General features: G+C 42.9%; 1 protein-coding gene across 1 annotated transcript in view; it reads right to left on the bottom strand.

The window, feature by feature from the left end:
* Window positions 1-26,496, bottom strand: part of cemip (cell migration inducing hyaluronidase 1) — a 375,103-nt gene that overhangs the window by 23,832 nt on the left and 324,775 nt on the right. Inside the window, exons 25-28 of the mRNA XM_034184142.1 lie at window positions 23,181-23,385; window positions 22,224-22,298; window positions 18,465-18,622; window positions 9,424-9,524 (exon numbers count right to left, since the gene is read on the bottom strand). Coding sequence (XP_034040033.1) covers window positions 9,424-9,524; window positions 18,465-18,622; window positions 22,224-22,298; window positions 23,181-23,385 — 539 coding nt within the window. The remainder of the gene's footprint in view (window positions 1-9,423; window positions 9,525-18,464; window positions 18,623-22,223; window positions 22,299-23,180; window positions 23,386-26,496) is intronic.

Here is a 26,496-nt window from a genome sequence, read left to right on the forward strand (position 1 = left end):
CAGAACACTTAAAGGTGTACAAACAGCAAACACTTCCTGGCTTGATTACTGATCAGCTTCCCAACCTGCAGGCATGGAACATCCCGTTCACAAAACTCCACTGCAGTGGAAGCTGATACATGACTAACAAACAGCTCAATACAATAAGGTGTGAGGGACACCACATTTACTGACTGTATAACTGTGAGTCACAAAATCTAACGTACCTCAGGAAGTGTGCTGACGAGCGTGAGACCTCACCCCCTCCTCTTTCACAGACTGTGCATCAAACCTGGACGTTCTCAGCATCCGCTGTTGATGAGATGGCTCCCGAGACGACGATCTCACCCGTCTGGTCACAAGGTCGAGTCTCTGGCAAATACACACTGTGCACTCCAGTCTTAAATGCCAACATGTTCCAATCCATCCAGATGCACTACAGCTGTGAGTCCTGACGAGTCGCAGGTGATCAGGGTGAGGTCCTGACAGCCTCAGCAACACAGCCACTCAGTCCCAAACGCACGCCACCTGGGAGGAAAACCAAAAAACAGAAACAAACCGGCAGCCCGGCCCCCCCAGCCATATAACAAACTTCAGGTTTATCTGAGTTTAAAAGCAGGAAATTAGAGGTCATCCATGTCTTTATGTCTGTAAGACAATCCTGCAGTTTAGCTAATTGGTGTGTGTCCTCTGGCTTCATGGATAGATAAAGCTGGGTATCATCTGCGTAACAATGAAAATTTAAGCAATACCGTCTAATAATACTGCCTAAGGGAAGCATGTATAAAGTGAATAAAATTGGTCCTAGCACAGAACCTTGTGGAACTCCATAATTAACTTTAGTCTGTGAAGAAGATTCCCCATTTACATGAACAAATTGTAATCTATTAGATAAATATGATTCAAACCACCGCAGTGCAGTGCCTTTAATACCTATGGCATGCTCTAATCTCTGTAATAAAATTTTATGGTCAACAGTATCAAAAGCAGCACTGAGGTCTAACAGAACAAGCACAGAGATGAGTCCACTGTCCGAGGCCATAAGAAGATCATTTGTAACCTTCACTAATGCTGTTTCTGTACTATGATGAATTCTAAAACCTGACTGAAACTCTTCAAATAGACCATTCCTCTGCAGATGATCAGTTAGCTGTTTTACAACTACCCTTTCAAGAATTTTTGAGAGAAAATGAAGGTTGGAGATTGGCCTATAATTAGCTAAGATAGCTGGGTCAAGTGATGGCTTTTTAAGTAATGGTTTAATTACTGCCACCTTAAAAGCCTGTGGTACATAGCCAACTAACAAAGATAGATTGATCATATTTAAGATCGAAGCATTAAATAATGGTAGGGCTTCCTTGAGCAGCCTGGTAGGAATGGGGTCTAATAAACATGTTGATGGTTTGGATGAAGTAACTAATGAAAATAACTCAGACAGAACAATCGGAGAGAAAGAGTCTAACCAAATACCGGCATCACTGAAAGCAGCCAAAGATAACGATACGTCTTTGGGATGGTTATGAGTAATTTTTTCTCTAATAGTTAAAATTTTGTTAGCAAAGAAAGTCATGAAGTCATTACTAGTTAAAGTTAATGGAATACTCAGCTCAATACAGCTCTGACTCTTTGTCAGCCTGGCTACAGTGCTGAAAAGAAACCTGGGGTTGTTCTTATTTTCTTCAATTAGTGATGAGTAGAAAGATGTCCTAGCTTTACAGAGGGCTTTTTTATAGAGCAACAGACTCTTTTTCCAGGCTAAGTGAAGATCTTCTAAATTAGTGAGACGCCATTTCCTCTCCAACTTACAGGTTATCTGCTTTAAGCTACGGGTTTGTGAGTTATACCACGGAGTCAGACACTTCTGATTTAAAGCTCTCTTTTTCAGAGGAGCTACAGCATCCAAAGTTGTCTTCAATGAGGATGTAAAACTATTGACGAAATACTCTATCTCCCTTACAGAGTTTAGGTACCTACTCTGCACTGTGTTGGTATATGGCATTAGAGAACATAAAGAAGGAATCATATCCTTAAACCTAGTTACAGCGCTTTCTGAAAGACTTGTAGTGTAATGAAACTTATTCACCACTGCTGGGTAGTCCATCAGAGTAAATGTAAATGTTATTAAGAAATGATCAGACAGAAGGGAGTTTTCAGGGAATACTGTTAAGTCTTCTATTTCCATACCATAAGTCAAAACAAGATCTAAGATATGATTAAAGTGGTGGGTGGACTCATTTACTTTTTGAGCAAAGCCAATAGAGTCTAATAATAGATTAAATGCAGTGTTGAGGCTGTCATTCTCAGCATCTGTGTGGATGTTAAAATCGCCCACTATAATTATCTTATCTGAGCTAAGCACTAAGTCAGACAAAAGGTCTGAAAATTCACAGAGAAACTCACAGTAACGACCAGGTGGACGATAGATAATAACAAATAAAACTGGTTTTTGGGACTTCCAATTTGGATGGACAAGACTAAGAGACAAGCTTTCAAATGAATTAAAGCTCTGTCTGGGTTTTTGATTAATTAATAAGCTGGAATGGAAGATTGCTGCTAATCCTCTGCCCCGGCCCGTGCTACGAGCATTCTGACAGTTAGTGTGACTCGGGGGTGTTGACTCATTTAAACTAACATATTCATCCTGCTGTAACCAGGTTTCTGTAAGGCAGAATAAATCAATATGTTGATCAATTATTATATCATTTACCAACAGGGACTTAGAAGAGAGAGACCTAATGTTTAATAGACCACATTTAACTGTTTTAGTCTGTGGTGCAGTTGAAGGTGCTATATTATTTTTTCTTTTTGAATTTTTATGCTTAAATAGATTTTTGCTGGTTATTGGTGGTCTGGGAGCAGGCACCGTCTCTACGGGGATGGGGTAATGAGGGGATGGCAGGGGGAGAGAAGCTGCAGAGAGGTGTGTAAGACTACAACTCTGCTTCCTGGTCCCAACCCTGGATAGTCACGGTTTGGAAGATTTAAGAAAATTGGCCAGATTTCTAGAAATGAGAGCTGCTCCATCCAAAGTGGGATGGATGCCGTCTCTCCTAACAAGACCAGGTTTTCCCCAGAAGCTTTGCCAATTATCTATGAAGCCCACCTCATTTTTTGGACACCACTCAGACAGCCAGCGATTCATGCGGCTAAACATGTCACTCCCGGTCTGATTGGGGAGGGGCCCAGAGAAAACTACAGAGTCCGACATTGTTTTTGCAAAGTTACACACCGATTTAATGTTAATTTTAGTGACCTCCGATTGGCGTAACCGGGTGTCATTACTGCCGACGTGAATTACAATCTTACCAAATTTACGCTTAGCCTTAGCCAGCAGTTTCAAATTTCCTTCAATGTCGCCTGCTCTGGCCCCCGGAAGACAATTGACTATGGTTGCTGGTGTCGCTAACTTCACATTTCTCAAAACAGAGTCGCCAATAACCAGAGTTTGATCCTCGGCAGGTGTGTCGTCGAGCGGGGAAAAACGGTTAGAGATGTGAACGGGTTGGCGGTGTACACGGGGCTTCTGTTTAGGGCTACGCTTCCTCCTCACAGTCACCCAGTCGGCCTGCTTTCCTGGCTGCTCGGGATCTGCCAGGGGGGAACTAATGGCGGCTAAGCTACCTTGTTCCGCACCGACTACAGGGGCCTGGCTAGCTGTAGAATTTTCCACGGTGCGGAGCCGAGTCTCCAATTCGCCCAGCCTGGCCTCCAAAGCTACGAATAAGCTACACTTATTACAAGTACCGTTACTGCTAAAGGAGGCCGAGGAATAACTAAACATTTCACACCCAGAGCAGAAAAGTACGGGAGAGACAGGAGAAGCCGCCATGCTAAATTGGCTAAGAGCTAGTAGCTACGCTAACCTAGCGGATTCCTAAAAACACGCAAAGTGAATAATGTGTAAATAATTTAGAGGTGATTCAGCAGAAGGAGTGCTTTAGTTAAGGCACGTAAAGATTACACTGGGAAACAAATCGTAATCTAGATAACTAGATCAATCTAACTGCGCAGATTAAACAGCTAACAGATACAGAAAAACACCGCTGTGCTCCGGAACAGGAAGTGATACAATACCGCAGTGAGAGCCAACCACCAGTAGAGGCAAGCAAGGGATTAAGATGACAGTGAATGAGTGATGGGATGAATGAGATCCGCTGGTGTGTGTCATGGTTGTTGCCTAATCGTCCAGTTCATCATTGGTATTTCTCCAGCTCCTCCGTCCTCCTGATGACCAGCACTTTGTCTTGTGGCCCGTTCAGTTTTATGAATACAGTTGCTTGTCCATGTGTTCGTTATTTTGCCCTGCTTCCTCAGATAGCGTGCTTTTCTGGCTATATCAGCGTTGTATATTTAGATGGTCATTCTTTAAGTTTCTCCCTTGTTTCAGCAGTGCCAACTTGTGTTATCTGTTAACAAATCTTAGGATGAAAGCTGGCTTGTTGGTGGCACTTTTCCTGGGCAGCAGGTGACACGTCTCGATGTTATTACAGTCCAGTTGGATCCCTTTGGACTCCAGGAAAGCAGCAACTTGCTCCTCCGTGGATCAGACATCCAGTTCGTCAGGTTCTCCCTCAGCAGTGCCGCTCACTGCCCGAGCGTACGTGCGGGGTTTTACCGGGTGTCCTGTAACAATCATGTCATTTATCCGGGTGTACTGCTCCAGGTGATGCAACCCTGCTCTCCAAAAAGACAATCTACTTTTCTTTCTCTGCATTCTGGATGCGGAGCGATTTCACCTCCTCGACCAGCTCCAGGATACATTTCTACTGCAGCCTGACAGCAGAAATTTCCTCTGCACGAAAGTCGAGCGACCTTTTAATGTCATCGACTTCCTCAGCCATGGGGGGCTTTGTTTGGTCCCATGTAGCCAGATGTTATTGGCAGTCAGCTATAGATGTTAGCGTGAGCTAACCCTGTCCTCCTGTCACTGACCTTTCCACAAAGCCACACTGCTTTCGATCTTACTTCATCAAAGTGCCTCCACTGTACAGTCCCATCAGAAAAAAGCCGCAAAAGAGCAGAAAAAGAGCATATTCCAATGTGTTATGTGATTTTCCAGCACCGTAGTCCAGCAACAAACTTTTCTAACAGGAAATAGGAAATTCTCGCTTGATGTACGACTTCAGTTCTCTGACCAAAGTTCTCCAGATTCTCTGAATCTTCTGATTATATTATGGACTGTAGATGATGGAATCTCTAAATTCCTTGCAACTGAACGTTGACAAACATTGTACTTAAACTGTTGGACTATGTTTTCACACAGTTGGTCACAAAGTGGTGATCCTCGCCCCATCTTTGCTTGTGAATGGCTGAGCCTTTGGGGATGCTCCTTTTAAACCCCATCAGGACAGTTAGTGTCCTCAGTTCCCAAACGCTTATTGAGTGTTGTTAGAAGGACAGGTGACGTAACCCAGTGGTAAACATACCACTGTCCCAGCTTTTTTGAAATGTGTTGCAGGCATCCATTTCAAATTGAGCAAATATTTGCACAAAAACAATCATGTTTATCAGTTTGAACATTAAATATCTTGTCTTTGTGTTGTATTCAATTGAATATATTGTATTGTATTGTATATATTGTATTGTATATTGTATGAGGTATTTATTTGCAGGTTATAGAATATAGCTATGATGTATTTATTGGTGGTTATTTATTTATGATATATTTATTAAGTTATTTATTAATTTGTGATGTATTTACTGGCAGGTTATTGATTTATTGATGATGCATTTATTGGTGGTTATTTATTTGTGACATATTTATTGTCAGGTTATTGATTTATCTATTGGTTTGTGATGTATTTATTGGCAGGTTATTAATTTGTTTATGTTTTATCTATTGGTGGTTATTTATTTGTGGTGTATTTATTACATCGCAAATAAATTATGTAATAAACAAATAAATTAATTAATTAATAATTCCTGATATATTTAATGGCAGGATATTAATGTATTTAAGATGTATTTATTGGCATGTTATTCATTTATTTGTGATGTATTTATTGACAGGTTATTCATTTATTTATTTTCTGGTTATTTATTTATTTATTTGTGATGTATTTATTGGCAGGATATTCATTTATTTATTGTCTGGCTATTTATTTATTTATTTATTTATTTGTGATGTATTTATTGGCAGGTTATTCATTTATTTATGATGTATTTATTGGCAGGTTATTCCTTTATTTATTGTCTGGTTATTTATTTATTTATCTGTGATGCATTTATTGGCAGGTCATACATTTATCTGTGATGCATTTATTGGCAGGTTATTCATTTATTTATTGCCTGGTTATTTATTTATTTATTTATTTATTTGTGATGTTTTTATTGGCAGGTTATTTAATTATTTGTGATAAATTTATTGGCAGATTATTTATGCTCATTTGTGCTGTTAAAAGAAACATTTGTGCTTTTACGGTTTCACACCTGTTAGTAGCATAGGCCTATATTTTTTCATGCATGACGTCAACCTGCGTGAAGCTGGTTTCCCCTGTCATTCAAATATTAAAATAGCACTGTTCATTTGTGCTTGATTTGCTGTCAAAATAATCCCCTTAACTGTTAGCCTACAGCCTATTTTTAGAACTCTGTGTGATGAATTTATTGGTGGGTTATTTTTTTTAAATTTCTGATTAATTTATTGGCAGGCTATTTATTTATTTGTGATGAATTTATTGTTGTGTTATTTATTTGTTTATTTGTGATGTAATTATTCCCAGGTTATTTATTTATTTATGATGTATTTATTGGCAGGTTATTCAGTTATTTATCGTGTATTTGTTGGTGGGTTATTTATTTATTTGTGATGTATTTATTGGTGGGTTATTCATTTATTTATTTCCGAAGTATTTATTGGCAGGTTATTCATTTATTTATGTATGTTGTATTTATTGGCGGGTTATTTCTTTACAGTGTATTTATCAGCAGGTTATTCATTTATTTTTATTTATGATATATTTGTTGGCAGGTTATTCAGTTATTTATTTATGGCGTATTTATTGGCGGGTTATTTATTTATTTGTGATGTATTTATTGGCGGGTTATTTATTTACTTGTGCTTGCAGTAGTCACGTCATTCCACGAGAACATGCACGGCATAGTCCGTTATAACGCCACAATGTCTGAGGCCTTTCCAGTCAGCAGTGGTGTGAAGCAAGGTTGTGTCCTTGCTCCGACACTGTTTGGCATCTTCTTCTTCCTGCTCCTCCAGTATGCTTTCCAAGACTGCAGTGACAGTGTCTACATCTACACCAGGTCCGACAACTTCACATACCTCAGGTCCACAATCTCCAGCACGCTGTCCATCGACACAGAAGTCAACAGCAGAATCGCCAAGGCAGCAGCAGTCATGGCAAAACTGCAACAGCGAGTTTGGAGTAACTCCAACCTCAACGTGAAAACCAAGATGTGCGTCTCCCAGGCCTGTGTGCTCAGCACTCTTCTGTACGGCAGCAAGACGTGGACCACCTAAGCGAGGCATGAGCGGAAGCTGAACAGCTTCCATATGAGGTGCCTGCGTCACATTCTGCACATCACCTGGCAAGACAAGATCCCCAACACAGAACTGCTCCACCGTGCCAACATGGACAGCATGCACTCCGTGCTATGCGAGAGGTGCCTTCAATGGCTTGGTCATGTAAGGCGAATGGATGCAGGCCGCATTCTAAAGGACCTCCTCTACGGCCAACTGGCAGAAGGCTCTCGGAGGGTTGTTCGCCCAAGAGTGCGCTTTAAGGACATCTGCAAGAGTGATATGCAGAACTGTGGTATTGATATCAAGACGTGGGAAAGCCTAGCAGATGAACGCTCTGCTTGGTGCATTACTGTGAGGCAGGGCGTGAAAATTTCAGAGGAAGCGCGGAACACAACCGCCGCCCAAAAGAGAGCCAGGCGAAAGGAGCGGCAGCAACCGGCACAACGGTCAACATCTTTTGTCTGCACCAAATGTGACAGAGATTGTCACTCATGCATCGGCTTGCACAGCCACTCCATGAAATGCAGCTGACCAAAGGAGCTACACCATCGTCTCTCGAGACGGACGGATGCCGACGACGATGTACGAGGTATCTTATAAAACTAACTGGTACTTTTAGAAAAAAAAAAAACTATATGGATTTGATTGACATGCAATTACACCAATCATGCTTGAACCCTCGTGTGCATGCGTGAGTTTTTTCACGCGTCGGTGACGTCATTTCCCTGTGGGCAGGCCTTGAGTGAGATGTGGTCCCGCCCTCTCGGCTGAATTCCTTTGTTTCACACGCTGCTCAAGACGGCGCGCGTTGCTTTATCAAACTTTTTTCTGGACTTGTGAGGAATATCCGAGTGGACACTATTCAAGAAATTCAGCTGGTTTTCGGTGAAAAGTTTAACGGCTGATGAGAGATTATGGGGTGTTACTGTCGCTGTAAGGACTTCCCACGGAGCGGGACATCCTGCAGCGCTTCCAGGCACCGTCGTCGGCCTGTTTCAAGCTGAAATCATCCTAATTTAAGGCTCTGTTGACCCAGGACGTCGTGAGAGAACAGAGAAGATTCAGAAGAGGCCGGCATGAGGACATTTTGTAATGAAAGACGTGCGCGCAAATTCGCCGAGTCATTTCCGTGAGGACTCAGGCGGCTTTTGATGGCTTTCAACAAGTGAGTAACTGAGAAATTGTTTAACAGCTTGGGCATGTTCCAACTTGCCCGTTAAGGTTTCCAACGGAGGTGTTTTTCCTGTCGCGACCCCCCGCAGTCTGGTCCGGCCCGACATGCGACTCTGCCCGCATGTTCTTTCATTACAAAATGTCCGTTAACAATGGAATGTCCGAATAAACTCCTCATGCCGACTTCTTCTGAAAGTTCTCTGTTCTCTGATGACTGAAATGTGGAAGTTTTCAACTTGAAACGGCGAGACGCTGCCGCCTCGAAGCGCAGATCGCCGTCAGGTGCCGTGGGCCGTCCTTACGGCGACACTACCAGACCAAAATCTCTCATCAGCCGTTAAAATTTTTACCGAAAACCAGCTGAATTTATCGAATGGTGTCCACTCAGTTGTGCCTTACAGTTTTGAAAAAATTTTGATCAAACAAAGCAGCAGTCTCTGAGCCATTCCTAAACAATGAAAAAATCAATGAGAGGGTGGGCCACTCCTCACTCAAAGACTGCCTACAGGCGAATGACGTAACCGACAGGCGTGAAAAAACTCTCGCATGCCCACGAGGGTTCAAGCATGTCTGATGTAATCACACGTGATTCAAATCCATATGGTTTTTGAAAAAAATAATAAGGTCGGATACTTTTCTAATAGACCTCGTATTTATTGGTTCCTAACAAGTATTGACACTATGACATAGTGCGGATCATGTCTTGACTGTTTTTCCGACATTACTCTTGTTCAAATATCTCAGGACTCGTCTGTCACAGTCAGCTATGATGACACTAGTTAACAGTTAGTTACCTTTCAGTTTGATGCTTTTGTCTGCTCCAAGTCTCTCCAGGACTTTTACCCACAGTCCTTTGGTCAGTAGACGGCCTTTCGACGTCATGAGGACGACTGACCTGCTGACAGACACTTTTTAACTTTATTCAGTCTTTTATTCCAGATCATACAACAACCCAACCAAACTTACATGAAGCCCCCCGCCCCCTCCCCAATTCAAAATATTAAAATAGAACTGTTGTTCATTTTTGCTGGTTTGTGCTGTAACAATTTTTGTTTGTGCTGCCAAAGCTTTTGAGTAATGCAAAAATACATTTTCTGACCTGTGCTGTTGCTCAGTTATCCCCCCTCCCCACCCCACCCCACGTCCAAATCACTCCAAACTGGTCTCTCATTTGTGCTACGTTTGTGCTGGTTTGTGCGGTTAAAATAAATGCTTGTGCTGTTACCGCTCTCACTGCGGTATTGTATCACTTCCTGTTCCGGAGCACAGCGGTATTTTGCTGTATCTGTTAGCTGTTTAATCTGCGCAGTTAGATTGATCTAGTTAACTAGATAACGATTTGTTTCACAGTGTAATCTTCACGTGCCTTAACTAAAGCACTCCCTCTGCTGAATCACCTCTAAATTATTTACACATTATTCACTTTGTGTGTTTTTAGGAATCCGCTAGCTTAGCGCAGCTACTAGCTCTTAGCCGGTTTAGCATGGCGGCTTCTCCTGTCTCTCCTGCACTTTTCTGCTCTGGGTGTGAAATGTTTAGTTATTCCTCGGCCTCCTTTAGCAGTAATGGTACTTGTAATAAGTGTAGCTTATTCGTAGCTTTGGAGGCCAGGCTGGGCGAATTGGAGACTCGGCTCCGCACCGTGGAAAATTCTACAGCTAGCCAGGCCCCTGTAGTCGGTGCGGACCAAGGTAGCTTAGCCGCCGTTAGTTTCCCTCTGGCAGATCCCGAGCAGCCGGGAAAGCAGGCCGACTGGGTGACTGTGAGGAGGAAGCGTAGTTCTAAACAGAAGCGCCGTGTACACCGCCAACCCGTTCACATTTCTAACCGTTTTTCCTCACTCTACGACACACCCGCTGAGGATCAAACTCTGGTTATTGGCGACTCTGTTTTGAGAAATGTGAAGTTAACGACACCAGCAACCATAGTCAATTGTCTTCCGGGGGCAGAGCAGGCGACACTGAAGGAAATTTGAAACTGCTGGCTAAGGCTAAGCATAAATTTGGTAAGATTGTAATTCACGTCGGCAGTAATGACACCCGGTTACGCCAATCGGAGGTCACTAAAATTAACATTGAATCGGTGTGTAACTTTGCAAAAACAATGTTGGACTCTGGGCCCCTCCCCAATCGGACCGTGAGTGACATGTTTAGCCGCATGTTCTCCTTGAATTGCTGGCTGTCTGAGTGGTGTCCAAAAAATGAGGTGGGCTTCATAGATAACTGGCAAAGCTTCTGGGGAAAACCTGATCTTGTTAGGAGAGACGGCATCCATCCCACTTTGGATGGAGCAGCTCTCGTTTCTAGAAATCTGGCTAATTTTCTTAAATCCTCCAAACCGTGACTATCCAGGGTTGGGACCAGGAAGCAGAGTTGTAGTCTTACACACCTCTCTGCAGCTTCTCTCCCCCTGCCATCCCCTCATTACCCCATCCCCATAGAGACGGTGCCTGCTCCCAGACCACCAATAACCAGCAAAAATCTATTTAAGCATAAAAATTCAAAAAGAAAAAATAATATAGCACCTTCAACTGCACCACAGACTAAAACAATTAAACATTAGGTCTCTCTCTTCTAAGTCCCTGTTAGTAAATGATATAATAATTGATCAACATATTGATTTATTCTGCCTTACAGAAACCTGGTTACAGCAGGATGATTATGTTAGTTTAAATGAGTCAACACCCCCGAGTCACACTAACTGCCAGAATGCTCGTAGCACGGGCCGAGGCGGAGGATTAGCAATCTTCCATTCCAGCTTATTAATTAATCAAAACCCAGACAGAGCTTTAGTTCATTTGAAAGCTTGACTCTTAGTCTTGTCCATCCAAATTGGAAGTCCCAAAAAACAGTTTTATTTGTTATTATCTATCATCCTCCTGGTCATTACTGTGAGTTTCTCTGTGAATTTTCAGACCTTTTGTCTGACTTAGTGCTTAGCTCAGATAAGATAATTATAGTGGGCGATTTTAACATCCACACAGATGCTGAGAATGACAGCCTCAACACTGCATTTAATCTATTATTAGACTCAATTGGCTTTGCTCAAAATGTAAATGAGTCCACCCACCACTTTAATCATATCTTAGATCTTGTTCTGACTTATGGTATGGAAATTGAAGACTTAACAGTATTCCCTGAAAACTCCCTTCTGTCTGATAATTTCTTAATAACATTTACATTTACTCTGATGGACTACCCAGCAGTGGGGAATAAGTTTCATTACACTAGAAGTCTTTCAGAAAGCACTGTAACTAGGTTTAAGGATATGATTCCTTCTTTATGTTCTCTAATGCCATATACCAACACAGTGCAGAGTAGCTACCTAAACTCTGTAAGTGAGATAGAGTATCTCGTCAATAGTTTTACATCCTCATTGAAGACAACTTTGGATGCTGTAGCTCCTCTCTTCATTGGCTTCCTGTTAATTCTAGAATAGAATTTAAAATTCTTCTTCTTACTTATAAGGTTTTGAATAATCAGGTCCCATCTTATCTTAGGGACCTCATAGTACCATATCACCCCAATAGAGCGCTTCTCTTTCAGACTGCAGGCTTACTTGTAGTTCCTAGGGTTTGTAAGAGTAGAATGGGAGGCAGAGCCTTCAGCTTTCAGGCTCCTCTCCTGTGGAACCAGCTCCCAATTCAGATCAGGGAGACAGACACCCTCTCTGCTTTTAAGATTAGGCTTAAAACTTTCCTTTTTACTAAAGCTTATAGTTAGGGCTGGATCAGGTGACCCTGAACCATCCCTTAGTTATGCTGCTATAGACTTAGACTGCTGGGAGGTTCCCATGATGCACTGAGTGTTTCTTTCTCTTTTTGCTCTGTATGCACCACTCTGCATTTAATCATTAATGATTGATCTCTGCTCCCCTCCACAGCATGTCTTTTTCCTGGTTCTCTCCCTCAGCCCCAACCAGTCCTAGCAGAAGACTGCCCCTCCCTGAGCCTGGTTCTGCTGGAGGTTTCTTCCTGTTAAAAGGGAGTTTTTCCTTCCCACTGTAGCCAAGTGCTTGCTCACAGGGGGTCGTTTTGACCGTTGGGGTTTTACATAATTATTGTATGGCCTTGCCTTACAATATAAAGTGCCTTGGGGCAACTGTTTGTTGTGATTTGGCGCTATATAAATAAAATTGATTGATTGATTGATTATGGTTTTTACGCTTTTACAGCTTATTTGTCATATGCGTGACGTCATTCAGCCCCCCCCACCCACCCACTTCCAAATTGAGCCAAACCGGTCTCTATCATCTGTGCTACGTTTGTGCCATTAAAAGAAACATTTGTGCTTTTACGGTTTCACCTGTTCACAGCTTAGGCCTGTATTTTTTCATGCATGATGTCAACTTGTGTGAAGCTGGCTTCCCCTGTCATTCAATTATTAAAATAGCACCATTGTTCATTGTGCTGTTAAAATAATTTGCCTAATTTTTAGCCTAATTTTTGACCCCCCCCCCCCAAAAAAAACCCAACACCTTTTGGCTACGACCTCAGATCAGACGAGACTACCCACTGAATTTTAGCTACACCGGGACAGTGGTGGTTTTTCGTACACCGTATTTCCCACGCCTGCCTGTCGGAAGGGGATTTGGCACCGGGCTCTTCCCTCTTTGCTCACCATTACTGAGCGAATCCTCAGTCAGTCAGCCAGTCAGAGGGAATCTGCAGGTTGCAGTGGTGGTGAGTAAAGAGAAGAGCCCCACGACTGAGGGAGTCCTGTGAGTCCTTCTGATCGAAGCTCAGTCCGTGGACAGTGTGAGGCCGGTAACGGCCCCTGTCTTGCCGGGGTCAGGTCTTCCTGGAGTCAGGTTGTTTGGGAATGCAGATGGGTGGTAAACTCCATCTAATTACTAATATGCTAAGATTCAGCAGATCGTCTCATCTGATCTGAGGTCGTAGCCGAAAGGTGTTGGTTTGGAGGAGGGGGAGCTTGCAGCACTCTCAGGAGGGCAATGCGGCATTGGGGTGGAGCCTGTGGGAGGCTGCAGGCAACCCCACCGCCTGTGACCATTGCGCGTTGACCATTTAACCCACGACGTGAGCAGGCAGTGCACAAAGGTCTAAAAAGTGGGCTGTAGGCTAACAGTTAAACAAATTATTTTAACAGCACAAATGAGCACAAGTGAAAAACAGTACTATTTTATTTTTAATATTTATATTTTGAATGACAGGTGATGCCATCTTCACACAGGTTGACGTCACGTATGTAAAAACATAGGCCTAAGCTGTGAACAGGTGAAATCATAAAAGCAAAAATCTATGTTATAATAGCCAAGTGGACTCTATGTGTGTGTGTGTGTGTGGTTTTGATCACACAAAAACCGGGGAGAGCTGACATTTGCCGTTTGCTGAGGTATTTTGACAGAAAGCTGATAGGACAAATATTTTTTATAGAAATTAGGAATTTTAGCTAACCAATAAACAATGGATGTTGTGCTACAATGCACCTTGGGAGGGTTCATGCTAGTTTAGCAGTGTTGTTAGTGTTACTGATTTGTGTTTTTTTAAGTTCAGTTGGTTGAGTCAGTTTAGATAAGTGCTATGTTGCTCTTACCATGAGTGACTTAAGTGTCAGGTTAGCACCATGAGTGAAATGCATAGTGTTTTTGATGTCTTCCGCCACCGTCTCTGTTTGTCAAATTAAAAGCACTTGCATACAGCAGAATGCTGTCGGATCTGTCTGGTCTCTGCTCTGTCTGTTTTTCCACGTGAAGCTGAGGTGAAGCTGACCGTGGCAACATGCCGACGTCTGCGCTTTACGCTGTAGTTATGCGACTCCATATCCTACAAGCCAGTACAGGTGTTCCCGAGCTGTGACTTGGGAGCACCGATATCTGAGCACCTGCAGGTCGCAGGGAGACACACCCACTTGTCAGTGGACCTCGGCAGACCTCACAGCAAAAAAGGCTCACTCTCTGTTGCTTTGTTCTTTGATTTTAATGTCATGTATATATTATTATATGTTTGTCCTGCATCTGTCTGATGTCTGTGTTGTAATGTAACACCTTCCATGCACGGTCACGTCCAGCTGTCAGTCAGTCAGCGATCAGCTGACATGCGCTGTATGCCCACGGCAAAGCGATGACACAAGAATGAGTTCACGCCTTCACCCTTATGTGTCTGATTTAATTTCCACTCTTTTTGTCTGTCATGTAAACTGCAATTTACATGGTGGAAATGAATTCAGCCGGCCGGGCGGCTTCACACCATGCTGCTCGCTCAGATGCTGGAAGGTTGTCATGAGAGAGTGAGCACCTGCTGGAGAACATGTACACTGTGTGTTCACCAGCTGAGGTGCAGCACACAGTGGTCAGCTGGTCCAGCACTGGACTCTGGGACCTTCAGCCACAGCTGACAATGTTGGATTCATAATGTGTGTGAGTGTTGGTGGTGGCGGTGGGGGATGACGACACACTCCACATGCCATTTGTGTGTGTGTGTGTGTGTGTGTTGGGGGGGGGGGGGGGTCGGCACATTTATACCCATGTGTGTTGCTAGGTGACGTCATACTCATGTTGCACAAGTGCCCGGCGAAACAGTATTGGATGTTTGTGTGTGTCACCTGGAATTTGGCCGACACCTGCCGAGAGAGGGATCGAATCAGCGTGCAGAGGGAATTTGCTGTCTTTCGGACTGCGTCTATCTGCCACAGGTGCAAACCTTTGGGGTGTGTCATGTAGAACTGAGACTTTGATCCTGAATGTTGATCTAAATGCAAATATGGAATGACCTGAGACTTTGATTCTGAACTAAATGAATGAACTGAACGTTGATTTGAACTGAAACGCTGAATGAGCTATTTGAGTTTAGTTTTGACTTTTATTCCTAGTTGTGTGCCCAAATGCTCCTGCACAACCTCACCTGCCCTTTCATTCTCCCCTGCAGTTCATCCAGTCCCAGTAGCTCCGCAGGCTCGCTTCACCTGGTCCCTGTCCTGTCTGACTTGTCTGTCCCGCCGGTCCGGTCCTCGTGGTTCCTCCTGGTTCCTCCTGGTTTTTGTCCTTCCACTATGCAGTCCCCTTTTTGTTCAATAAACTCTTGTTTATTTCACTCTGCCTGCCTTATAGCTCTCTGAATTTGGGTCAAACATCCAAACCCAGTCCCCAACCGTAACAAAACAGCTGTGCGTGCAAGTGTAATCATGCACAAACTGTGGAGAGCTGACATTTGCTGTTTGGGTCAAGGATGAACTGCGCCAAAACCATGGACATTGATATTTACATTCTGGACTCACACCGATCCAGCAGGGGGTGGTAAATCATTTATATATTAAAAGTGTGAGTGTATGATTTTATTTAGTGAGTTCAATGCAAGCATACAATATAATTTTACATATGTTAAAAATCAGGGGCGTGCTGGGAACATTTTTCAGCCCGGGAGTTTCATATCCAACCGGCCCACAAACCGCCAGCGCACAGGGATAATAAGAGTTCTGCTGTGGCATTTAAATCCAGCATTTATGTGCTGACTGACTGTGAAAATTGGGTGGCTTATAATAGAAAGTAAAAGTTAGTTAGTTAAAAGAAGAACGGTATTGTTAACTCACCAGTGCACCACCTAAGGCTGGCCTTACACTATGCGATTTTTGGCCCTTTTTCAGCTGATTTTTCACTTGTGCAAGAATTTTTTGGATCACGCCGAGTTTCAGCTTAATCGTGCGTCCTGCATCGTGCAGTCTACATGGAGTAACGAGCTGCGTTTAACATCTCACGACCACCTCCCGATGGGGAATCATATGGTCGGATGAAAATCAAACCTGTTTGATATTTTGGTCGACCGTCATGGCTCGTGAGGGTTCTGCGCTGTTGAAGCAGCGCTACAAGCGTTTACGCGCTGATTACCTCGCGCACTGTGCATGAGCAAACACCGGAGAGGGCAACCAGTGATCTCATGTAAAGTCTTGTATTTTTTTGTTATTGCGTTCCCTCGCAATAACCTAATATCATATTAAAGTTCATGTCTATCAGCGCGCACTGTGAGTGGAATCGGGTGGTGGGAGACTGAACGTATATGCGTGCGCGCGCACACACACACAAACACACACACACACACACACAGCAAACAACAGGATTTACGACAGATGAGCACAGCTGTAAGACTCTGTATGAAATATGTTTGTGTTCTTTTTTTACTGTCCTCTCGTGAATCATGTTGCTGTCTGCTGTGAGTGCGCACGCGCACATATACGTTCAGTCTCCTCACCTGATTTTACTCACTGTGTGCACTGATAGGCATGAAATAATTTTTTTTTAAAAAGAAAAAAAGCTTCTGTTATGTTTTGCTTTTGGAAACACCAGTCCGACGTGTCGTTTTTGAACGTACAATGTGAGCAGTCAGATCGCATCAGAACATCAGGCCGTACAGTGTAAGACCATGAATCATGCGCTCTGAACTTTTAAACCCTGCGGTTTTGTCGCACAATTTGAGCCGGAGCCAAGTACAACGATTGAAAATATCGTACAGTGTCTGCCCAGCTTAAGTCAGTGAATTCTGTAAGTAGCTGGATGAGGTGGTACTGGACTACAAATGTTGATCCGGCTGACATCCGGGCATAACAGGCACGTAGCCTGTTCTGCCCAGCCCTATTTACCATTTCTCTCTTCTCTGTCTTCTTGAAAAAAATATCTGTGAGCTTTGCACACTTGGCAGAATCTTCCTCCAAAGCTTTTCTTTTTCTTAATCTAGCTTTTTCAGCTCCACCTGGCTTTTTTCTGTCCATCTTTTCACTCACAGGTAGCTCAAGTCCTATCTGGGCGCACAGGGCTTGATTGGACTAAACTAACTGTAATGAATGCATAGGGGTGTTAAATGTGTAATGGTATGTCCCTACCTTAGGCTCTGGAAAAGATAACAGCGTTGCAAAAGAAGCAGTCTTAAGTTATTTTCTTGTGAATTTTCATGATTGTAAAACATTTATAACACTTAATGTCTTCTCTTTAAGATACAGCAGCCCAAGTGTCTTGCTGTGTAGCCTAACAGTTAGTGGTGGTCATATATGTATGCATATATTAACACCCCCTCACAATGGCCCCAGGTTGGACCAGCCCACTGTGAAAACTCCAGACTTTCCCGATTACCCAGCACACGGTAGTTAAAAATACATGGATGACACAACAAAATGAAAACACTTATTTCCATGGTGGTCCATTGTGGTCCAAGTAAAAATAAAATAATAATAATAATTGTGTGTATATGATAAGAACCTAAACAATTTCTAAATATATTAAGACAGTGAATTAACATTAAAAACTATGTAATTAACAGGAATTAAAAGGGTTGAGTTCTTCTAAAAACTTGAGGTTTACGTTCTAAGGTTCTAAAAACATTCTGGAATCACACACCATTCCACCTCATTATAGAAACTTTGCTCAATTTATTACCAACCTTGAAAAATGTTAGCCATCTGTTTAAGAAACACTACCCAATCTAGAGGCCGTGGATCCCCACAGGCAACATGCTAGTGTTTCTTTTAACAGTACAAACAATAGATACCAATTTGGTGCGATATGGATGTGGAGGGGGTGCTGAGTGACATCACGAATATGAAACATAAGCTGTAAAAGCGTATAAACCGTAAAAGCATAAAAGTTTCTTTGAACAGAACAAACGATAGAGACCAGGTTGGAGAGATTTGGACATGGGGCTGGGTAACTGAGTGACAGCACGGGTCAGATAATGTATTTTTGGAATTACTCAAAAGCTTTAGCAGCACAAACAAAAATTGTTACAGCACAAACCAGCACAAACTAACAACAGTGCTATTTAAATATTTTGAATGGGGGGTAGCTTCATGCAAACCATTAACCTAAGGTTAAAGGTTGCTGCTTGTCATACCCCTCTGGTAGTCCACTGACGTAACTGTCAATCTGAGCAGGAATGCCCTGGAGGATGGTTTTCCTGAAGCCTTTGCTGTCCAGCACCTTCCCATTGTGCCCATCAATTACTGTCAGCTGCAGTCCGTCTTCTGCCTGGTACACCTTCCTGTTATTCACCTGTCCAAAGACAGTCAGCCAATCACTGTCCTGTCAGCTGATCTGTCACACAATGTAAATAATAGCACAGAGCGGGAGAGAAAGAGACTGAATAAGCTGGTCAGGAAGTCCAGCTCTGTCCTGGGCTGTCCTCTGGACTCTCTGGAGGAGGTGGCTGAGAGGAGGGCATTAGCCAAGTTCAAATCCATCATGGACAACTCATCTCACCCTCTGCACCGGACTGCAGTGGAGCTGAGCAGCTCCTTCAGTGACAGACTGAGGGACCCTCAGTGCAAGAAGGAACGATACCACAGGTCGTTCCTCCTTGCTGCTGTTAGACTGTACAATAACCACATGCAAAATATGTCCACAAATCACGTGCAATACTAATCTTCTTTGTCTTTTGGCTGTTCACGTTAGGGGTCGCCACAGCAGATCAATTGTTTCCATCTCACCCTGTCCTCTGTATCTTCCTCTGTCACACCAACCACCTGCATGTCCTCCCTCAGCACATCCATAAACTTCCTCTTTGGCCTCCCTCTTCTCCTCCTGCCTGGTGGCTCCATCCTCAGCATCCTTTTCCCTATATACCCTGGGTCCCTCCTCTGTATGTCCAAACCATCTCAATCTCGCCTCTCTGACTTTGTCTCCAAACCGTCCCACCTGAGCTGTCCCTCTGATATGTTCATTCGTAATCTTGTCCATTCTTGTCACTCCCAAAGAGAATCTCAACATCTTCAGCTCTGCCACCTCCAGCTCTGCCTCCTGTCTTTTTGTTCGTGCCACCGTCTCTAAGCCGTACGACATAGCTGGTCTCACTACTGTCTTGTAAACTTTGCAGTATTATGTCCACAAATCTTGTGCAATAACAACTCAACATCACATCTAAATTCCACTTCACATATTGTAAATAAGATGCTCCTATCTTTTTTTCAATTCCAATCATGTTTATATATGCATATATATATATATATATATATATATATATTCTATTTCTACCTCATTTTCTTATTTTATTGTACTGTTACAAGTATTATTATTATTGCTTATCCTTGCACTCGCTGTTTGATGCACATTTTCCTCTACTTGCACCCATCTTGTGTGTTTTTTAAGAGCTGACATAACATGTGAATTTCTCCTCTGTGAGATCAATAAAATCTTATCTTATCTTAATAATAGTTAAAAAAAAAACAATCTGGCAGTGAAATTTTGTTGTGCTGCTCTCATTTTTCTCAGAGTCACCACAGAAGGTTTGGCTGGGATCCACATGCTGATCTGGTTTTTCTAACAGCTCCAGCTCTAAAAGTCAGCGGGCCTCGGGCAGCTTTGAACCTGCAATATTCTATTTGGTGACAAGCACGTAAACTGTCTGCACCACTGTAAACTGCCACACAGTAGGAACTACTCTAAAACTATAAAGAATTGTAGATCATATCGCCAGATTAACATATTTTTAGCATATTCAAGTTAAGCTGAGGAGCTATGAAAAACAGTTATGTCAGTTTGTTACATTTTCACAATAATTCAAACCATGTGACGAAATAGTGCTCAGCAGTTTTAGTGTGCTTAATGTCAACACTTCAAGGCTGCCTGTGTCCTGCAAAAGACAACAGTTTTATACTGGAAAATGACCATAACTGCCAGTTATCACATTTTAAGGGTTTTATTTTAACAACAGCAGAAGAACTTATTACATTACTGGGACGAAGATATTTTCTTATTAGCTTTATTACATAAAAATTGACAAATTATTTCATTATTATAACTATTGTTGACAAAGTCGAAGTTAGTAATAATGCTAAGTCTGCAGCATGCACTGATGCTGTGCTTTACCGCATTCACAACACCATGGAACCGTTTTGGCTCCTGAATGGCAACCACCCAGGCAGACAACTGGTCCATTCCCGCATCAGTAAAATAAGCATCTTTCTACCGTAGCCAGGTGAAATGTGAGCATCCTCTTGGCTTTCTCCAGATACTGGGGTCCTCAGCACTCAGGCACCTGTGTACTAGATCATGCACAGAGACACACGTCACACCCAAACATCGTACAGTAACTGATGTTCCCTCAAAATGCATGTGATCCTCCTCATCCTTGTCTCTCTTAGTAACCGCTTCTTTGACATAAAGTCATTCCAGCTGAACCTATGGATCCTTCAAGGAGACCTAGTAGCAAACACATCCAGTCATCATCTTAGGTCACTGGTTAGTGTCCAAGTCTCACAACCATACAGCAAGACAGGCAGCACCAGGACCCTACAGACTTGGACCTTCATTCTCCTGCAAAGATATTGGCATCACCAAACACCTCTGTCCAGTGACCTCATGGCTCCATAAGATCTTCTCAGGAGGCTCTCAAAAGGACAAGAACCCAGAGATATATATGTCACTGCCAAGATAAATGAATCTCTCTACAAGTTCAGCTCCTTCACCACATACAGATACACTTCTGATGGATGAGTCCAGGAAGTCATTAAAACCCTGAACCTCAGTCTTGATCCAAGACCAATCAGGAACCCAGACACTCTGATTCCTCACTCAGCTTCTCAAGCGCTGCAATCAGAGTATCCATTGTTCTGCAAAAGATACCAGTATCATCTACAAAGTCAAGGTCAGTAAACTTTTCCTGACAACAACAAAAGCACCGAAGTCATTGGTTTCCACAACCCGACCCAACACCCAGTCCATTCAAGCACTGAACAGTGTAGGAGCCAAAACACACCCCCGAGGAACACCAGTTTTCACTGTGGAAAAACTCAGAGTCTCTGCCTCTGCTACACACAGCACTCACAGTATCTGTGTATAGGCTGACTATGATGTCCATTAGCTTCTTGGGGACCCCACAAATTCTCAGGATGTCCCAGAGAGCAGTCTGATCAACTGAACTGAACGCTGTGTGTGTATCAACATCAGCCTCAAAGAAACACTGTTGAGTTTCACATTTGTGTTCCATGAGCACCTGTAGGGCTAAAATACAGTCAACAGTTGACATCTTGGGTGTGAATCCAGACTGTTCTGGTCACTGAGCAGCAAGTAGATGGTAATCCTATATTATCCTATTGCTATTACAAATCAAATCCTATTAAGAATGATCCTCGCAACCACCTTCTCCAATACAGAGAGCAGTGTGATACCTCTATAGATGTTACAGTCCATAGATCACCCTTTCCATTCCAGATTGGGACAACAAGACCTTTTCTCTATTCTGAAGAGATGATACCTGTCTCCAAGACTGAAACAAAAATTGCTGGCAATGCCAGGAGAACAACATCTCCACTGCATTTATGACAGAGGATTTGTTCAGTCCTGGCAGTAATAATGTAATGTAATTCTCCTCTTCAGAACAAGTGATTTGAAACACTCAAACCGATGATTAGGAAGTGACTACGCATGGAGATCTCTGCAGATACTTTGTGTGGGGGGAGGAATAGTTCAAGAGTATGTTGCCAAGTCAGAGTTCAGTTGAACTAGCTTTTTCAAACCAGAAATCCAAAGTTCCCTTAAACTTGCAAACAAGAGTTTGAACTAAACCTGCTTTCTGAAACAAGATACACAAGATCAGGCAAACAACTAATAAAACACAAATCTCATGTCATCGAAGTGTGAAAAAGACAAAGGTCACCTCTGTGAAGGCAAAGTCCTCCTTGATGTGGAAGAATCGAGTGCTGTAGGACTCCAGCCGAACTTCCAGGAAGTCCTGCAGAAAAACATTTTCACAATGATGCTGCGAGTTTTGTTCTTCTTTCGTCTCCAACACAAAACCCCAAAAACCCATCTATTTTAATGAACCCTGATGATTTTCTGTGTTCTTCTCTTTTAAAATGCAAACATGTGCAAATTCCAGATCACCCTCAAACAAATGTGCAGTCTGATGACAAATACAACACACTGTCCATTTAGGACATACAGTAGTTGTCAAACTGATTCCAAAAAGGGCCAGGAAAGTGCAGGTTTTCTTTGTATCCACCAACTCCAGCAGGTGATTTCAGTGATGAACTCATACCAAAGTGATGTTAATCAGTCAAATCACCTGCTGGAGTTGATGGTTACAAAGAAACCTGCACCCTCTTGGTATTTTCTGGAATCAATTTGATGCATATAATTTAGGACCTTTGTCCTCATTAATATGCAATTTGAGATGTGTCCACCAGAGTGCACAAAATACTGGGCAGAGAACATGCAAATCAGTTAATTTAGCACATGCAATGTGATGTATCAAGCTGGGACAAGATTCCAGGGGAGTGTAACAACATCTATATTTTACACATTTGGTAGCAGCATGCTAACTGACCTAGTGTGGATTTTACACACACACACACACACACACACACACACACACACACACACACACACACACACACACACACACACACACACACACACACACACACACACACACACACACACTGTATATAGGCCCCTGTCATATGATTTAATTGATGAATTTTCATGTGCACGTGTACTCAGAGGTCTTTTCCTGTGTTGTAGGTGCACTTTTGGACCAGCAGGTTGTAGGTGGCTCCAGGCGCCCATGCACATTACCAGTGGAACTCTAAATTTCAAAATGACAAATTCTCACCAGCCTGGCATTTGGAAGCTTTCTGGGCATGGGCACGTCCACCACGGGAATCTCGGCATGTCTGGGATAGGCCTGGGCCATGCAGTTGCTCGGCAGACTCCCTTTAGGGATGACGGCTGTGATCTTCACCCTTTCACAGCCTTTAACAGAACAGAAGGCGAACTCATCCCTGTTGTTGTGGGCTTTTAGCTTCAGGAACAACAGGCTGCAACACAAACAGCAACTTGTCACACAAAATGCATACACACTAAATACCCGTACCAGGCTCAGCAAAAACTCTAAATGTATAGTTATGCCATTTACACTCCAGATTCCTGTAGTTGCACTGAAGACTTGGTGATTGCATTTTAGGATGAAGAGATTTTATAATTCAGTGAAACAAGTCCAATAGATCAGAGTTGGGTGAAGTACTTTTAAAAAGTACGGGCAATTCTATGGTAACGGAATTACAACAGCCGCAAAATCAAATCAAATCAATTTTATTTATATAGCGCCAAATCACAACAAACAGTTGCCCCAAGGCGCTTTATACTGTAAGGCAAAAGCCATACAATAATTACAGAAAAATCTGGACATATGGCATCTAACCATGACAGATTAGTTCAGATTATAATTCCGTTACAAGTACTTTTGGAAATCTGCCAAATGTACTTGAGTGGAAGTACATGTATTTTCTCAAATACTCAAGTACAAGTACTTTTCATGTAATGTGATATTTTGGATTACACTGTGTTTGGGGGGGGGGGGGGGTATTGCAATATACTTTATATGATTTTCCTTTTACGATTATGTGAAATAGGGCAGCACGTGGCTTAGTGGTTAGCAATGTTGCCTCACAGTGAGAAGGTCATGGGTTCAATTCCCGCCTGTGGTCTTTCTGTGTGGAGTTTGTGTGCTCTCCCCGTGTTTGTGTGGGTTTCCTCCGGGTGCTCCGGTTACCTCCCACATCCAAAGACATGCGGGTTAGGTGGATTGGAATCTCTAAATTGTCAATAGGTGTGAGAGTGGGTGTGAATGTGTTTGTTTGTGGCACTGTGACAGACTGGCATCCTGTCCTGGGTGTACCTCGTGCTCTATGACTGCTGGGATAGGCTCCAGCACCCCGTGACCCTTGACTGGAGTAAGCAGTTGAAGATGAGTGTGTGTGAGATTATGTGAAATATTAACAATAAGCTTGTATTTTTATATCTTTATTGTTTTCATCATGCATTTCTAAAATTTACATCTGTAAATATATAATGTCAGTATCTCAATTATCATGAAGACAACACAGTAATCTGGTAAGTATGGGTCATAACCAGAAGATGTAAATATATACTAGTAGATAGTAATATATACAACTAGACAACAGACAGACAGTACAGATATGTCTGTACCTGAAAGGACCAAACTCACACCAGACCACATCTGCCAACTCTTGGAGATCTGTCTTAACACCACGTATTTCCTGTTTAGGGGGAATTACTACAGGCAGATCCATGGTTGTGCGATGGGGTCTCCGGTATCCCCATTGTGGCCAATCTGTACATGGAGCAAGTGGAGAAGACAGCCTTGACGTCGTTCACGGGCATCTCTCCCAGTCACTGGTTCAGATATGTTGATGACACATGGGTTAAAATCAAGCAACAGGAGGTCGAGGACTTTACAGAAGACATCAATTCGGTGGATTCCAATATCAAGTTCACACGTGAGGATGCCAGAAACAACCATTTAGCCTTCTTGGACTGTGATGTTACGATTGGAGAGAACAGGCAGCTCCAGACAGAGGTTTACAGAAAACCCACTCACACTAACCAATATCTGCTCTTTGGCTCAAACCACCCCCTTGAACACAAGCTTGGGGTGATCAGGACTCTTCAACACAGAGCCCTACAGGTGCCCACAACTGCAGAGGGAAGGGCTAAAGAACAACAACTTGTACGCAAAGCCCTCACAGTATGTGGGTACCCACGATGGTCCCTGGACAAAGTGCAGAAGTCTCAGAAAACAAAGAGACCAGATAGACAGGAGACGGAGACAAGAAGAAGAGTGTCTCTCCCTTATTTAGCAGGAGTAGGGGAAAAACTACAGAGGATCTTCAGACAGCACAAAATCCCAGTTTACTTTAAACCGGTTAACAACTTGAGACAGAAATTAGTTCACCCTAAGGACAGGATCCCTAGTTAGAAACAGAGCAATGTAGTGTATTATATCAGATGTCAGGAAAACTGTAATGAACACTACATAGGTGAGACTAAGCAACCTTTAAACAAGAGGCTATACCAGCACCGCAGAGAGGTCACCAGTGGACCTCAGTCTGCAGTTCATCTCCACCTGAAAGACACTAACCACACGTTTGAGGACAAGGAAGTTAAAATCTTAGCCAGAGAGAAGAAATGGTTTGAGAGAGGTGTCAAGGAAGCATTCTTTGTAAAACAGTTGAAACCCAGCCTTAACCGGGGGGCGGGTCTCAGACACGCTTTGTCCCCTGTTTACAATGGGGTACTCAGGTCAAAGCAGTTTCAGTCTTTTGTTCATGGTAATGAGTCATTCACGTCATCAGGAGAGTCGTCAAGGGAGCCATCAGGGGAGGCTTCCATCCCATCATTAGGAGAGTGCTAACTAGAGCACAACAGGTGCTAATTAGAGCTATTGTTTAGTCACTAGCCTATAGCAGTCAGCCTCTCGGTAGGAGGGGTCTGGTTAGGTTAAAAACTCCAGCTTTTGTTGGCTTCTGGTTTATTCTTCTCTACAAGAGTCAAGACAGAAGTCAGACTACCAGAGCAAGAATTTTAGCTGAGGAAGCTTCTGTGATTTGAAGCGAAACGTCCTCACGTCAAGCAACCCAGTCCAGTCGAAGATTCAAGCTTCTCTACTATGGAAACCACCTGGACAACTGAGAGCCTACACAGAAACGTCACTCATGTAGAGATTCTCCTCACCTCACTCACCAGAGAAGTTCAACTTCTCAGTTGAACACTGTAGATGAGAAGCTGTGACAGATGCTGTACCCCCCCCCACCCACCAAAAAACAAACAAACAATCAAACAAAATATCATGAAACACGGGACGTGATGGTAATCTGTTGTGCCAGTGTCTATGTGTCTATTTTTGTGTGCCTGTTTCTGTATATCTGTCTGTGTCTGTGTTTTTGTGTGTATTTGTGTGTCTGCATGTGTGTATTTGTGTGTTTTTGTGTCTGCATGTGTGTATATCTGTGTCTGTGTTTGTCTGTGTTTTTGTGTGTATACCTGTATCTGCATGTGTTTGTAAGTCTGTTTCTGTTCGCGGGGGGATGGAGCCTATCCCAGTAGTCATAGAGCGCGAGGCGGGGTAC

Source organism: Thalassophryne amazonica, chromosome 2, assembly GCF_902500255.1.
Source record: "Thalassophryne amazonica chromosome 2, fThaAma1.1, whole genome shotgun sequence".
In the NCBI taxonomy this organism is placed as follows: domain Eukaryota; kingdom Metazoa; phylum Chordata; class Actinopteri; order Batrachoidiformes; family Batrachoididae; genus Thalassophryne; species Thalassophryne amazonica.